The 15,715-nt window shown below is 43.8% G+C and overlaps 1 protein-coding gene across 3 annotated transcripts in view; it reads left to right on the top strand.

The window, feature by feature from the left end:
• Positions 1-15,715, top strand: part of DNAJC7 (DnaJ heat shock protein family (Hsp40) member C7) — a 30,132-nt gene that overhangs the window by 10,497 nt on the left and 3,920 nt on the right. For all 3 annotated transcript variants that reach the window (XM_033847564.2, XM_033847563.2, XM_073797646.1), the window contains 11 exons: positions 911-999; positions 2,706-2,830; positions 3,209-3,322; positions 3,971-4,045; positions 7,708-7,826; positions 8,529-8,682; positions 9,214-9,378; positions 10,202-10,293; positions 13,564-13,637; positions 14,013-14,159; positions 14,392-14,544. In XM_033847564.2, the coding sequence (XP_033703455.1) occupies positions 911-999; positions 2,706-2,830; positions 3,209-3,322; positions 3,971-4,045; positions 7,708-7,826; positions 8,529-8,682; positions 9,214-9,378; positions 10,202-10,293; positions 13,564-13,637; positions 14,013-14,159; positions 14,392-14,544 (1,307 nt within the window). The remainder of the gene's footprint in view (positions 1-910; positions 1,000-2,705; positions 2,831-3,208; positions 3,323-3,970; positions 4,046-7,707; positions 7,827-8,528; positions 8,683-9,213; positions 9,379-10,201; positions 10,294-13,563; positions 13,638-14,012; positions 14,160-14,391; positions 14,545-15,715) is intronic.

Raw genomic sequence — 15,715 nt, 5'->3', positions numbered from 1 at the left:
GAATTGATTCTAGTTCTTTGGTCAAGAATATAATTTGCAATTATATATCATTGTTTCTTTTGGAAAGTACAGTTTGTCTCATGCACAGCTTCAAAAAAATGGATCTTGGAGTAGGGCAAAATTTTTGATATTCATAACCACGCCATTGGGTGGTTATACAAGGTACTAGAGGGATGGTTGAGGAGGCAGTTAAGTATCCACATAGATGTGATGGGCGGAGAGCATCAGTAGGTGGGTACTTGTTAGAGCATGGCACTGGCAGTCTATATTTTGTATGTCCCTGTCATCGAAGTTCTTGGTCTCTGCTGTCACTCAACTCTGTCCTCCATCTTAAACACCAATATGCTGTGCTTTTAACACCTTTGCCACCTGCTTTTGCTCTGCTTGTCCTTCCAGTGACAAATGCATGAGCCAGTTTTCAAGAGAATAAATCATTAAAACTCCAAGAATATGACCCATTTCACATTGAGAAATCAGTTGCCCCTGAACGGCATTACCTATAACTGACTTTCTGTAAGTTTGCTAAAGAGGCAGAAGTTGTGACACAGTGGAAAGGAAATAAATATAAAAATTCCGTCTCTGTGAGAGAATGTCTAAATTTGCCTGTCCTAAAGGGGAATGATTACAGGTAGGAGTAGTGAGGAAAGGTCAGGCGACATCAGAGAGGTTTCTTGATTTAGTTTGAATGTATCTAAGTGACAAAAAATAGCATCTGAAGAACTTGGATTCGTTCATTAGCACCTCCTTTTGGTCCATCAGCCCATCAAACAAATCTATAAATTCCTTCAAGTATCACATAAACTTTCAGCTCAATGTGCTGGGGGCTCTAGACCAAAAGATTGTTCCCGTGAGATTACAGGGGTTATTCCCTCGGTATAGTAACATGATTCTCTTTCTCTTTCCTTTTCAGGGAAGCAGAGTCTTTCAAGGAACAAGGAAATGCATACTATGCCAAGAAAGATTACCATGAAGCTTATAACTATTATACAAAAGCCATAGGTGAGAAGGGATACACTGGAAAATAATTTGCCAAATATTGTTGTTGTTTTAAATTTTTATTTATTTAATTTTTTGGCTGCGTTGTGTCTTCATTGCGCACGGGCTTTCTCCAGTTGCGGCAAGTGGGGGCTGCTCTTCGCTGCGGTGTGCCGGCTTCTCATTGCGGTGGCTTCTCTTGTTGCGGAGCACGGGCTCTAGGCGCCCGGGCTTCAGTAGTTGCGGCACATGGGCTCAGTAATTGTGGCTCGAGGGCTCTAGAGCACAGAGTCAGTAGTTGTGGTGCACGGGTTTAGTTGCTCCGCGGCATGTGGGATCTTCCCAGACCCTTCCCGGACCAGGGATCAAACCCGTGTCCCTTGCATTGGCAGGCAGGTCCTTAACCACTGCACCACCAGGAAAACCCCCCGCCAAATACTGTTATAAATAGCTCCTCTCTAAGAAGTAGTCTTTCTGCGTAGTGGGTTGATAACTGTTACTGTGTGAAGTCTTTGGGTTTAATGTCCTTAGTGGCAGTGATCCCCAACCTTTTTGGCACCAGGGACCAGTTTGGTGGGAGACAATTCTTCCACGGGGCGGGGTGGGGGGGATGATATGGTTCAAGCGGTAATGCGGGCGATGGGGAGCCGCAGATGAAGCTTCTCTCACTCACCCGCCGCTCACCTCCTGCTGTGCGGCCCGGTTCCTAACAGGCCGAGGACTGGTACCGGTTGGCGGCCCGGGGGTTGGGGCCCCCTGTTATGAGGGATAACTTTTTCTAGCTCAAGCAGGTAGTTCTTCATTTGGCAAATTAAAGGCAGTTCTAGAAATTCTAGATAATATGGCAATAAGATACCCACCTAAATGCATCTCAGACATTGCCAACTCATTTACCATCTTAGAAAATGGCCTTTGTAGATATTAACAAGTCTTAGTTATCTCCATGCTCAATTTGCCAGTATATTTTAATCCCATGCCAGCATTTTTCTCACCTAACTTGTTTACAGGCTCCCCACCCCCAACTCAACAAATGCAAATTCATTTTCATGTCTTATTACATAAAACACAAATCATTAAGAAGACAAATATGCTAACCCCTTAACCCATAAAGGATAATCAGTGGATTTTAAAGCTAAGTATAAATTATTATTATTATATATATATATTTTTTTAAAGTATCCTAAGCAATTCTTTTCCCAAGCTTTTTTTTTTTAATGTTGGGGGTAAGAGTTTATTAATTAATTTATTTTTGCTGTGTTGCGTCTTTCGTTTCTGTGCGAGGGCTTTTTCTAGTTGTGGCAAGCGGGGGCCACTCTTCATTGCGGTGCACGGGCCTTTCACTATCGTGGCCTCTCTTGTTGCGGAGCAGAGGCTCCAGACGTGCAGGCTCAGTAGTTGTGGCTCACAGGCCTAGTTGCTCCGCGGCATGTGGGATCTTCCTGGACCAGGGCTTGAACCCGTGTCCCCTGCTTTGGCAGGCAGATTCTCAACCACTGCGCCACCAGGGAAGCCCCATATTTTTAAATAACTTGTCTTTGTAAAGTGGTTGCACCATTGCTGCTGTCCATTTGTCCAAGTAGTCAAAAATTTGACTGTGGCCTTTTAGAGTATGTCAGCGTTCCTGTTACAGTTTGATTGCCTTGATATAGTTCTGAGGGAGACGGCCCCTGAGTTTTTGAAGCAGTGACCCATGCTAAACTTCGTTTCACATTCTTCTGCCTTTCCTGTAGATATGTGTCCTAAAAATGCTAGCTATTACGGGAATCGAGCAGCCACCTTGATGATGCTTGGAAAGTTCCGGGAAGCTCTTGGAGATGCACAGCAGTCAGTGAGGTTGGATGACAGTTTTGTTCGGGTATGTAATGGGGCTGTTTGGGGGGGTCTGAGTTCTGTAGTTGAATTCCTCTAGCCCAGGGTTTCTCAGTTTTGACACTGTTAACATTTGGGGCCAGATAATTCTTTATTGTGGGGAGCTATCCTGTGCATTATAGGATGTTTTCAGTAGATCCCTGGCCTTTAACTACTAGATGTGAGTAGCACTCTCCTCCCTTCCCAGTTGTAACAACCAAAAATATCTCTAACGTCGCTGAATGTCCCATGGAAGGCAGAATCACCCCTGGTTGAGAACCGCGCTGCTCCATCCCTTGTTGGTTGTGTGTGCATGTTGCTGCTGTTGATTTCCTTTGGCTTGGCCAATCATGCTCCTTTTCTTCCCTCTTTGTGTTTCTTCTAGGGACATCTACGAGAGGGCAAATGCCACCTATCTCTAGGGAATGCCATGGCAGCATGTCGTAGTTTCCAGAGAGCCCTAGAACTGGATCACAAAAATGCTCAGGCACAACAGGAGGTATGGGTCTGATGTCATCAGTATCAGAAGAAACAGCAGGGTGGTATATTTGGAAGGAATAGTGACTTGAGAATCAGAACTGAGATCTTGTCTCACTTCTGCCATCAGCCACACCTGGGTGAATGTGTGCAAGTCTCATAGTCTCTGAGCCTCAGCTTCCTTATCTGTAAAAGGAATTTTGCATATGATTTACAGCTTTGAAAATCCGTGCAATTTGGAGGGTTTCTGAGATAGCTGGGAGGATGGGCAGATGCGTCAAGGAACTGATTTGAGTGAGGTTAAAAAATTTGAATTCATATCCTGATTAAATTGGTAGCAGCTAGAAGATGTTTTAGTTGCATCTTCATATGTACCTAATTTACTCCTGGATGCATTTAGTGAGAATCTCACTGAACCTCTGACAGTGCCTTTTATTTTATGTATGTGCATCATGGCTCCTTTGTTTCTGACCTTAAGTTCAAACTGAAGGTAAAGGTTGGGCCTTAACCTTTCTGTTAAGGAGTCTCGGCTACATCTTCACCAAATTGATTTGTGAAAAGTCTGTGGTTCTGATTTTCTTGAAATAAACTCATCAAGTCCTTGTTGGTTTTTCTGGTTGTTGAATCTGCAACTTCATTAAAACTCTCTTATATGATTTTTCTGGTATAGTTCAAGAATGCTAATGCAGTCCTAGAATATGAGAAAATAGCAGAAACGGATTTTGAGAAGCGGGATTTTCGGAAGGTAAAGTACAACTGTGAGGAAGTCTCATCTACACTTTTCTCACAAAGTTCTCTGTGTGTGTGTGTGTGTGTGAGGTAATTAGAGGGGTAGTATGGTACAGAAGATCTAGAATAGTAAATTATCACTTTAATTTGGCATTTACCTTTTCTTTCCCTGTTTTTTTTTAAGACTTCTATTTATTGTTTTTAGAGTATTTATTGTTTTTAGAGTTTTAGGTTCACAGCCAAATTGAGAGGGAAGTACAGAGATTTCCCATATATCCCCTGCCCCGCACATGCGTAGCCTCCCCCATTATCAGTGTTCCCCAGAGGAGAATTCCAGAGGTACATTTTGTTACAACCAAGTTTTTGGCAATTATGAATAAAGCTGCTCTGGATATCTTTGTGCAGGTTTTTGTATGGATATAAGTTTCAACTCTTTTGGGTTAATACCAAGAAGCACGGTTGCTGGATCCTATGGTAAAAGTATTGCAAGATTGTTTTGCAAGAAACTACCAAACTGTCTTCAGAAGTGACCGTATCATTCTGCATTCCCACCAGCAATGAATGGGCGCTTCTGTCGCTCCACATCATCAACATTAAAAACATTTTTTTTTGTTAAGGTTCTTATTTTCTTAATTATATTTCGCTTTATCATAAAAAGCGGTATGAGTTTGTTACTTGAGTTCGTTCCTGTTTCTGATATAAGGTATGCTGGTTAGTAGAGGAAAAGCCAGTTGGAATTAAATATTAGGTTTGGATAACCCATTTTTATTAGAATAATGAGAGCTAGCTTTAACACCTGCTTTGTGTGATCTAGATGGAGCCATAAATAAAAGATAAAGGCCCCTTTTACATTTTTGAATAGTGTACGTAACCTGTCGTCATACCTTTTTGATGTTAAGCCTTTCCACAGAAGCACACTACCGTCCTTTATGGAGCTGTGTGATAGTACATGAAAAATGTACATGCCAAAGGGATTGACCTGTGTGAAGTATGGGAAAGGTATCAAAGTTCCAGGTATCTTTCTAAGTCTTATTTGTAGTGGTTATCTCTCATCTGAGTAATTCCTGATTCCCTTCTTTAGATGGAACTTGGAAGTAGCTTTCACTAGAGTTTCAAAAGGGGAGGTAAGTGGCCCCCAAAAGGGTTAAAAACCACTGATCAGGATCAGTTTTCAGGATCACTTATGATTGTATCATCCACGGACTGGAGTCGTCACTTCATATGTGGGAATTTGCTCAGTGCTTTCTGTAGCAGGTACTCAAATGCTTGATAAAAGGGTACAGTTAAGAATCATTCTTAAGTCACAAACTGTGACAGTCTTTTATTTGGTAATATCTGATTAGCTTATACAGAGTCCTAGCATTAACTTATTAGCGTCCCTCTTCTGTCCATTGGTTTTAATAACCACAGTGTCTTTGTAGTGCAGTTCATACTTTGTTTTGTGTGTGTGTGTGTTTAGAAAGCAATTCTGCCTCGTGTCACATTTTTAGAGCTTTGCATAGGCAAAAGCTTTGTCTCAAAAGGCGGTCTTTTGGGTTTCTTTTCTTTCTTGCCCACCCTGGAGCCAGAATCCCTAGTCTGTGACAGAATCCTCTGTTTGTGACATCCCAGCACCCCCACTGTAGTTCATGGTGATGTCACAAATGAAGAATTATGATCCTGGCAGGGGAAACAGATGAACTTGGAAGAAACAAAGATCTTCTTTGCCTGCAGCTGTCCATAGTCATGGGGAGGTGGGGGTGGGAAGTGAGGCTCCAACTGATACTCCCCACCATGAGCTCAACCCTCTCCGTACAGAACGTCACAAAGGCAGCAGGTTGTGGCTGCTTACATTTTGACTGACTGCCCTCCTCCCAATTCTTTTTCTGTTTAAGGAGGGGAAAATTAGCACCATGACTGCCCTGCTCAGTACCTGCATTTTCATATTGTCCTTAGAACATAAGCTGTGCCATTCAAGGAAAGGTGTCCCCACCACTGCTCTGTTGACCCTGCGGAAAGCCTTGCCAGTGCAACAGCTCATGGTGTTTACCTACTTCCCTTTATTTTTAAATTTAAATATTTGAGTAGGTGCTATTCTTGGTTCAAAAGTTAGAAAGTATAAACAATTACTCAGTGATAAGTGCTCCCCCCAAACTTATCTTCCATCTGCCTATTTCTCACCTTTTAGGATAACCACTGTTCTTGTTCTGTTTACTGCCACAGTTTTGTTCTACATAAACAAATACAAATACAGCATTTTTTTTGGCCGCGCCTCGTGCCTCGTAGGATCTTAGTTCCCTGACGAGGGATTGAACCCTGGCCCCAGCAGTGAAAGCACCAAGTCCTAACCACAGGACCGCCAGGGAATTCCCAACAAATACAAAGATAGATTCTTAATTTTCTTTCTTTCTTTCTTTCTTTTTGCATGAAAGGTAATAACGCTCTGCAAAGTTCTGTACCTTGCTTCCCCCCCACCCCCACTTAATAGACCTTGGAAGTCTTTCCATATTAGTATATGCAGAACTTCTTCATTCTATTTTAGATCCACGTAGTAGTTAGTGTTCTAGTATATGAGTGTTTACATTGCCTAACCAGTCTCCTGTTGATGGAATTTGAGTTATTTCTGCTTCCAGTTTTCAGACTTCATCTCTTCCTGATTCCTATGACCAGATTCTTAGAGGGAACGGGTGTCCCTTAACTCCAGATTTCTCCATCGGGTCAGTTATTCTTGGAGGAGAATATGATTCAGGAAGGATTTCCCAGGAAAAACAGATAAACCAAAGTGAAAGCTCAGAGAACAAACTCAGAAAAAATAGGAATATATGGAAGTCTTTATGAAGCTCAAAGACTGAAATAATCTCAGCTGTGTGTGTGTGTGTGTGTGTGTGAGAGAGAGAGAGAGAGAGAGAGAGAGAGAGAACCTTTTTGGTTTGTATAGCAATGTGTTAGGTATAGTTTAGGACTATTGAAAGCAAACTAATCATTAGATATTTCTGTACTAAAGTGGAAGTGGAAGAGTGGCCACCATGTGAGGCTTATGCCATAGGAAGGAGGGAACTGTGAGCAATTTCAGTAATATAGGGAGTAATGATTCTTTATCAGGTTCTCTTTTTGGTATTCCTTGTCTTACTTAGTAGGCTAAGCATGATGAATTATGCAAAGTAGCAAATAATGGTATTTCTACTAGAAGAATGTGAGTTTTGATCACAGTCACTATCGATATGATTCCCTGTGGAGGCACCTTAGTATGGTGATTAAGGTTATAGGCTCTGGAGTCTTTGTGTCTAAGATCAAATTCTGTTCCTATTTGGTCCAAGGTCCAAGCTTTGGTGACCTTGAACAAGTTACTTAATCTCTACTTCAGTTTTTTCATCAGTAAAATAAGGGTATTAATATTACCTGCTTCAGAAAATTGTTGTGGGCATTAAATGGGTTAATATATAAAGTACTTAGTAAATGTTTGCTGTCATCATTATCATCTGGATCGGCTGCTCTCCTCATTTCAGTGGTTTAATCAAATAAATTAGGGGTGTGTTTGTGTGTGTGTGTATATATATATTTGTTTGTTTGTTTAAACAGGTATATTCTTAAACTCTGGTATTACTTCCCTTTGAATCTGTTGCCTGTGACCAAACTAAAGTCAAGACATTTTCTGGAGTCCAGGATGAAGAACCTTATTTGCTTTCTTCTTCCCCATAGGTTGTTTTTTGCATGGACCGTGCCCTAGAATATGCCCCTGCCTGCCATCGCTTCAAAATCCTCAAAGCAGAATGTTTAGCAATGCTGGGTCGTTATCCAGAAGCACAGTCTGTGGCCAGGTATGAAGTCAGGCCAGTTTTGTATTAAAATGCCAGCTATCACTGGACAAATGCTGTCTGGCAGTTCCCTACAACAGGAGTTAACATATTGTCCTGTAGGTAGGCCAGCCAGGGTGATCAGACCTTCCTGGGACTTAAAGCCAAAGGTTAGACCGGGTATTATACCGAAAATCCAAAGGTATTTATGTAGGAGTTCAGTAGGTACTTGAGCTATATGTGAAAGAAGAGATGTGTGGATTTTTTGGTGTGTTTTTGTTTTTTAAATGTCCGTTTCTTTCTACTCAAGGGGTTTGTGAACTCTAAAGGGCTGGATAGTAAATATTTTAGACTTTGCAGGCCGTGTTGTCCCTGTTAACAATTAAACTCAGTCACTATAGTGTAAAAGCAGCCATAGATAATAGATAAACAAATGGTGTGGCTGAGTTTCAATAAAACTTTATTTACAAAAACCAGCAGCAGATAGGATGTGGCCTGTGGGCTATATTTACCAACCCCTGATCTAATAAGATTGTGAGACACAAGAAGTATATAAGGATAGATACAGGTGATTTATTTGGGGACAGGTTGGGAAGAGTGCTTGGGAATCTACTTTTGGATACTTTCCATATTAGACACATGGTCAAGAAAAAAACTGGCCAAATGATAGTAATGGTGGGGGAGATCCTAACCACAGCTGAATGTGCCCCTTTCTGGCTATTGCAGTGACATTTTACGAATGGATTCCACCAATGCCGATGCTCTATATGTACGAGGTCTTTGCCTTTATTATGAAGATTGTATTGAGAAGGCGGTTCAGTTTTTTGTCCAAGCTCTCCGGATGGCTCCTGACCATGAGAAGGCCTGCGTTGCTTGCAGAGTAAGTTCTAGGCACCAGATCTGGTAGGAAAGAAAGCTTTCTTTTTGAGCCTTTTAGAGAGTTAGGGTGGAAGGTTTTAGAATCACAGGGAATGTGATAGCACTTCTTCCCTCCCTGCCAGGATGCTTGATCCTTTCATGAGAAATTATTTCAGGGCAACTTTTATTTGCCTAAAGGTAAATGTGATCTATAGGGTCAGATCCTTTTAATATCTAAGTGTGTTTTTTCTTTTTTTCTTCCTTCAGTGAAGAAAAGATAGTAATGCTTATCCTGGGGAGTGGAGGTAAACCCTGGGTAACACAGGTCTCATTGGTATTCTTTTATAAATCTTGGTTTCCCCTGTCCACTCTGTAGGAAGCACCAGTGAGCAACAAATAGCCCAGGTGGTGGAGTTGCGCAGGGTGGAGGGCCATGTGATGCTAAACCGCTGGGATCTAAGCAATTGAAAATAGACTCTGGCCTCTCTGTGCAGTGGCCTCTCAGACGAGGCTTTCTGGATGTGAACTGACCTCCCCTTGCTTTTCTCTGTAGAATGCCAAAGCACTTAAAGCAAAGAAAGAAGATGGGAATAAAGCATTTAAAGAAGGAAATTACAAGCTAGCATATGAACTGTACACAGAAGCCCTGGGGATAGACCCCAATAATATAAAAACAAATGCTAAACTCTACTGTAATCGGGGTACGGTTAATTCCAAGGTAAGCACTTGGTCTGGGGCTTGGGGCCTATGGAGATATTTTTAAGGGCCAACAAAGCAGTCTTGGGAAATTTGCCCAATGAGGGTAAGCCAGATGAGAAAAGGTTGATGTTTCAGCTTGTTAGGAACTTCCTTCTGAGAGGCAAGCTTTTAGTTTTTCTGTGGAATTTAGGGGCACTTGAGGGACAGTTCGGAAGGATATTCCCACCTGTTGTTGAAGTTTCTTTCTTCCAGTAAAAGAATGGCTAGAGGCTTTGGGACAATTTTTAAAGCAAGTATTGCTTCTTTTTGCCTAAGCAAGTGATTATTTCTTTTTTAGGAGTGATTTGGAGGAAATTCGAGTATGAGGCAGGCTTAGTTTTTTTCTCCAGTATAACTGATGGTCACCATGCTCAGTTGAAAATGTCCTAAGTTCTGTCCCACACAACTGTCAGAAAGAATAGGCTCCTTGCTCTTGCAGAGTCCTAGTGGTTTAAAAATCACAGTAATTCTGATCCCTCCAGTTGGCCTCTGGAAGAATAGGAGGCAGGAACCACCCTTACTCTTTCCATGTCTTGGTTGGGCACTAACCTGGAATGGTAGAGGTGGTTTATCCTTGCAGATAAGTGTGCTTTGCTTCCATCATTTAGAAAAGAAACCAATTTTGAATTTGGTGTCCTTAGCCCTCTGAGATACTGGCTTTCCAGTGACCAAGAATGAGTGTGGCGGTTAGGGGGCCAGCATGACTGATCGATCCTCCTAGAATTTTGAAGCCATGCCCACAGCTTCTGGGCTCCCTCAGTCACCCAAGATGTGAAGTATGACTGCTCCTCTTTTTCCTGAAGCTTAGGAAACTAGATGATGCAATAGAAGACTGCACAAATGCAGTGAAGCTTGATGACACTTATATAAAAGCCTACTTGAGAAGAGCTCAGTGGTAAGTTCCTCTGGTGGGTGGGGGGAAGAGGGTGTTGCTGCTGGCCTGCCAGGGGAATTGCATTATGGATGATGAAGCAGACCCAGGGATGTTGTGAGGTCATTTGGTCCTTCCCCCTGCCTCTAGGTGGGATTGTTCCAGCCCTAGACTATCTTTATAGACCTCCAGCGAAGGAGATTGCACAAGCTCCCTCAGTCTCCCATGCCAGTGTCTTACGCCCCTCACGGTCAGTAAGTTTCCTCTGATGCCTGACCCAAATTCCTTTTGTTAAAGTTTAAATCCATTTCCTTTGGAGATTTTATTTTGTGTTGTACACTTTTGCTCTAACTTGGCATAGTGCTTGGTGCTTGGCACACAGTAGGTGCTCACTCGATTAATGTTTTGTTGAATGAATGTATGGTGCTTGGAAGAGGAGGAAAGGTATCTCTTGTGATAGTTGAGAGTTGTGCCTATCCTGTATGTTCTGGGTTAGGGAAGCCAGTCTTTTGACAGGAAGGGATTTAATCTGGCTCAGCCTCCCAGCAGTATATGGAAGCCCCTTTTGAAATATCCTTGTCTGACTAGGATATTCCTGCCTAGGTCTAGTGCTCCGATTTGCCTTCAGAGTCAGGTTGCTCCCCAGCATACTTGTTCATTTTATTCTTGACCCCACTAGACTCTTTTCTCCGGACAGGAACATGAGCAGGGGCTAGGAGAGACCTCTCCCCAGAATCCATCTTTTCTTTTTTCAGGTTAATTTCCCAGCCGGAGAAGAATGTCCTGTCTTTAAAGTTCCTAAAGGAAGACCTATTTGTTGTATACCAGTCCTCCAACACCCATCCCATTCCTTGTCATGAAATGGCATAGCCAAAGACAGGTGCTGTTACTGCTACCTGATGAGCCCATAGTTCTTCAAGCTTTCCAGTCTCACCAGTTGTGCAGAGCATGGGCTACTCCCCATTTAGTTTTCTCAAAATTATCCACGTTTTTTTTTTTTTTTTTTTTTTTTTTTTTGCGGTATGCGGGCCTCTCACTGTTGTGGCCTCTCACTGTTGTGGCCTCTCCTGTTGCAGATCACAGGCTCCGGACGCGCAGGCTCAGTGGCCATGGCTCACGGGCCCAGCCGCTCCGCGGCATGTGGGATCTTCCCGGACTGGGGCACGAACCCGTGTCCCCTGCATCGGCAGGCGGACTCTCAACCACTGCGCCACCAGGGAAGCCCTATCCACGTTTTTAAAAAATAGGAAAACTCCTGTGTGTAGTGCTTTTTTTTTTTTTTAAGTGAATTTCTAAGTAGATGACTAAATCTGTCCAACAAACATACACGGAATTATATTACAGATTCTGTGAGACCAACTGTCAGTCATCTCATCTTTTCAAACCACTTGCAGACACACATGGAAGACAAAAGCGTACCCTTTGACCCAGCTAAAGACTTATTTTATCAGACACAAAATGCTATATACATGTTTACTGCAGTGTTATTGTAATAGCATAAGAGGAGAATCTCACCTAGATGTCTAGTGGGAAGGGGGTGGCTGGATACATAATACTGTATCAACTCAATGGAACACTGTAGTGTTTGAACAGGGTTGGGAAGAGAACAGAAAATTCTGGATTTGTTAGGAGGGTAATGGGATGAAGGACTTTGTTTTTCATATGTGCAATAAATAAAAATCAGGAATTGCTTTGATCAGATAGCTCCTTATCTTTGTGGTAGAAACAGAACTGTTCTCTTGAGTGGCTCTGCCATGAGATCCTGCCGCAGAGGACAGCGTGCACTGTTCGGCACAGTCGGCGGAGGGCTTGGCACCAGTCCCCTCAGGCAGCTGGGATTGACAAGAAGTACTGGAGATTAGTTCAGGCCAGAGCCTTACGAGAGCCCTGACTACTGCCCCAGTCCGCCTCAGCTCACCCCTACAGGTGGGGAGAGGCCAGATCTTTGCTACATTCCCCATGATGGGCTGGAGTTTTCCATTTGCCCTAAAGCTCTACTTTTCTACTTTTTCTTCAACTTAAAAAAAAATATTTTAATGTAAGGATGTCCTTGAATTTAAAAAAAAATGTGAAGTAAAAATGCAAATCACTAATATAAGCTTATTTAGTACATTATGTAGGGCCTGGTAAGTCCATCAAGGTAGCTTGTTTGTCACATCATTTCTATACCCAGAGCTGTCAGTTCTTAATTTTCTGTTACTTCAGTTTATATTATTATACTTCATCCTGCAGATAGGTTCTCTGTACTCCTAGTAGCATTTGTGCCTTGCGTCTGTGGGGCATTGGTTTTGTCACCATATTTTAAAAGTCATTAATCAAGATGTGGCCAGAAAATCAGATGCCTAAGATGTTGGGCTTCACTTTTGCCAGCCACATCAGTAGTGCTCCCCCTGCTCTGGCCTCTAAGCCTGGTGGGGCTCTGTGATGTTTGCAAAGATCGGCTTGTGTGGCAGCAGTGTACTAAATTGAACCTCTTTGTGCAGTGGCTAGCTGCACTGCATGGTCACTTCCCACTCCCCAGCTGATGGTGACTGTCTGGAACTGCTACCAGAGTCTGTTTAATCGGTAGGCCAGTCTTGGAGCCAGTGATATTATCAGGAAAATGCCCTTTACTTCTGTGGAAGAGACACTTAAAAGGTCTGGCGATCAGCCTGTCAAGCTTGTTTCCTCCCATCTTGGGCCAGGGGCCCTCCATTCTTCTGTGCTATTGAAGTAGAAGCAAGCCTGTGTTTACGTCTCCTTTTCTATCTCATTAACCTACATCTCTCGGATTGATTAGTCTTAATGGAAGCATTTGCCAGCAGCCACCACCTTGAACTTGATCCTTCCAGTGGCTGACGAATCCCACACCTCTGGATTGGAGCTGGCCCTGTATGTTTATGGTACTCACTGTTTCCAAGCTCTTCCATATCCATTGACCTCACTTGATAGTTTTTCTCCTGTGTTTCAGTCCCAAGTAATCAAGTGGGTAACTTCACGTTTGTCTCTCCTGAGGTGATCCAGATGCCTCTCGGTGGCTCTGAGTGAAATCAGAAGGAACTTTCTCCCCTTGGTTGCTGTCTGCTCAGAGCAGAATATCACTTTGCTGGTTAGGTGCAAGTGGCATGAGACCTCTCTCTCTCTCTCGAGGACTTGGTAGTTCATTTTTCACATGGCTAGCTTAAGGACTCCTGTTTCATGAAGCGTCTCAACCAAAAGTGTGTGTCTCTCGCTTGAGCCGCGCCTCTTCCCCTAGAGTGGTACTGAAGGCCACTGCTATTTACGTCGCTGTACTGCCCTGTATTTCCTTCTCAGTTACATGGACACAGAACAGTATGAAGAAGCAGTACGGGACTATGAAAAAGTGTATCAGACGGAGAAAACAAAAGGTAAAGGAGTTTGAGAGCATGTTTCTCAGGGAATTGTGTGGTCTGACCTGTAGGTCCTAAAACTGGACATAGGAGTAGTTTGATTCAGGGATGAATGAACCTGGAGCTTATTTGAAGAAGTGAGCAGAGACCCCGAGAGTGGGACAAGGCACCTGTTTTCTGGTCCCCAGTCCTCCCTGTCACTTACACTTGCTTTTCTGTGTGATGAGGCCAATGTGAAGAACATACCTAGCAGATTTTTTTAATCTCCAGAAGAAAACACCGTAAAAGCCCCTGGTAAGGTTAATGAGGCTTCTGACTCCAGGGCATCTGGGCGGGGCCTGGTAAGGGAAGCCAGAATCAGGTGCGTTGTTGACGCCAGATGTCTTCCTCCAGAACACAAACAGCTCCTAAAAAATGCACAGCTGGAACTGAAGAAGAGTAAGAGGAAAGATTACTACAAGATTCTCGGAGTAGACAAGAATGCCTCTGAGGACGAGATCAAGAAAGCTTATCGGAAACGGGCCTTGATGCACCATCCAGGTAGCGCGGGTGGGGAGGGGGCTCGGTGCGGGGAGCAGGCTAGGCCGGCCGCTGCCAAGCTCAGTCCAGCACGAAAGCCTCAGAGAGGCTGCTCAGCTGGAATAAGGTGTTGCTCAGTTCCATACCCTCCAAGTTCGGGAAGTACCAGATTCTAAAATCAGGGATAATGTGGTCTTTCTGTCAGACTTTGTTTTCTTCAGGCTCTGAGTTCTTCCCATACTCCTCCCTTTAGATCGGCACAGTGGAGCCAGTGCTGAAGTTCAGAAGGAGGAGGAGAAAAAGTTCAAGGAAGTCGGAGAAGCTTTTACCATTCTCTCCGACCCCAAGAAAAAGACTCGATATGACAGTGGACAAGACCTGGATGAAGAGGGCATGAATATGGGTGGTGAGTTGGCAGTTGGTTGGGGCAGCCTAGGATGAATCTGACAGCTGCGGAACGTTACCGTTTTTTCTAAAGACACTCCAGAGGGAGAATCTTATGTAATCAGCCAGTCATGCTCTGCAGTTTGTAAAGTGCACTCTGATAAGTACCTGTAATGTGTGAGGTACTCTGATGGGTGTGGAAAATAACAAAGGTGAATCAAACATTCCCTGACGTCCGGGAACCCACAGTCCAGGGGTTTGCAAACTCTGGCCCATAGGCCAAGTCTGACCCCTGGTCTAATAGACATGGAGTCCAACGAGGGCAATAAAATATAGCAGGTGTCAAGGGTGCAGAGTGGGTGCCGAGGAGGTCAGCACTAGCAAGGGAAGGCTTGGGTGTGCAGAAAAGCATAGCACCTTGTGGGAGCTACCAGGGGCTCGGCTAGGAGGATAGAGGGTGCTCGAGGCACAGAGCGGTGAGAACTGCACAGAAGCTGGCTCAGACCTCAGCAGGCCTTAGAGGCTGCAGGAAAGAATGTGGGCTTTTCCTTTCCGCTGGAAGTTCTTTCTTCCCCCACTGCAAAGTGTTTGCTGATACTTATGCGTCTCACACATTCCTGTAAGCCCTCACAGACTGCAGTTTCCCCAGAAGACCTAGAATGAAGTAAAGTGCAGCCGTGAGCGTCATTGCTGACTGTGAGCTTAGGTGGAGAGAAAAGAAGCCCCGAACAATGCCCAGTTCTCAGACCACTGCCTCTGACGCCAGGCCTTTCTCTTCCACTGAGAAAATGTATTGGAATTTAGAATAAGGTTGATGCTCTACAGATAGTTCTCACCTTGCCAGTTCGCACGCGCATGCGTGCGTGTGTGTGTTATAACGCCTAGCTTTGGACTTGCCTGACGGTCCAGTGTTTGGGACTCTGCGCTTCCGCTGTAGGGGGCATGGTTTTAATGCTGTGAGGTGCAGCTCCCCCCCGCCAAAAAAAAAAAATAATAAACATTGCTCTGCCCAGCAGTTGAGGAGAGTTGTAAGCAGTCGAAAGCTGTTGAAGGGATACAAGTCGGGGAGCCATGGACCTCATTTAGGCTCTGGAGATGTATTTGTGATGGCAGTGAGGCGAGCTGGTTTGGAAAGGGTGAGGAGGAAGGAAGACACAATCACTAGGAGAGAATCGGAGGGTACAATCGGGAGA

The sequence above is a fragment of the Tursiops truncatus genome, chromosome 20, assembly GCF_011762595.2.
Source record: "Tursiops truncatus isolate mTurTru1 chromosome 20, mTurTru1.mat.Y, whole genome shotgun sequence".
Classification (NCBI taxonomy): domain Eukaryota; kingdom Metazoa; phylum Chordata; class Mammalia; order Artiodactyla; family Delphinidae; genus Tursiops; species Tursiops truncatus.
This window is presented reverse-complemented; position numbering and strand designations above follow the sequence as displayed.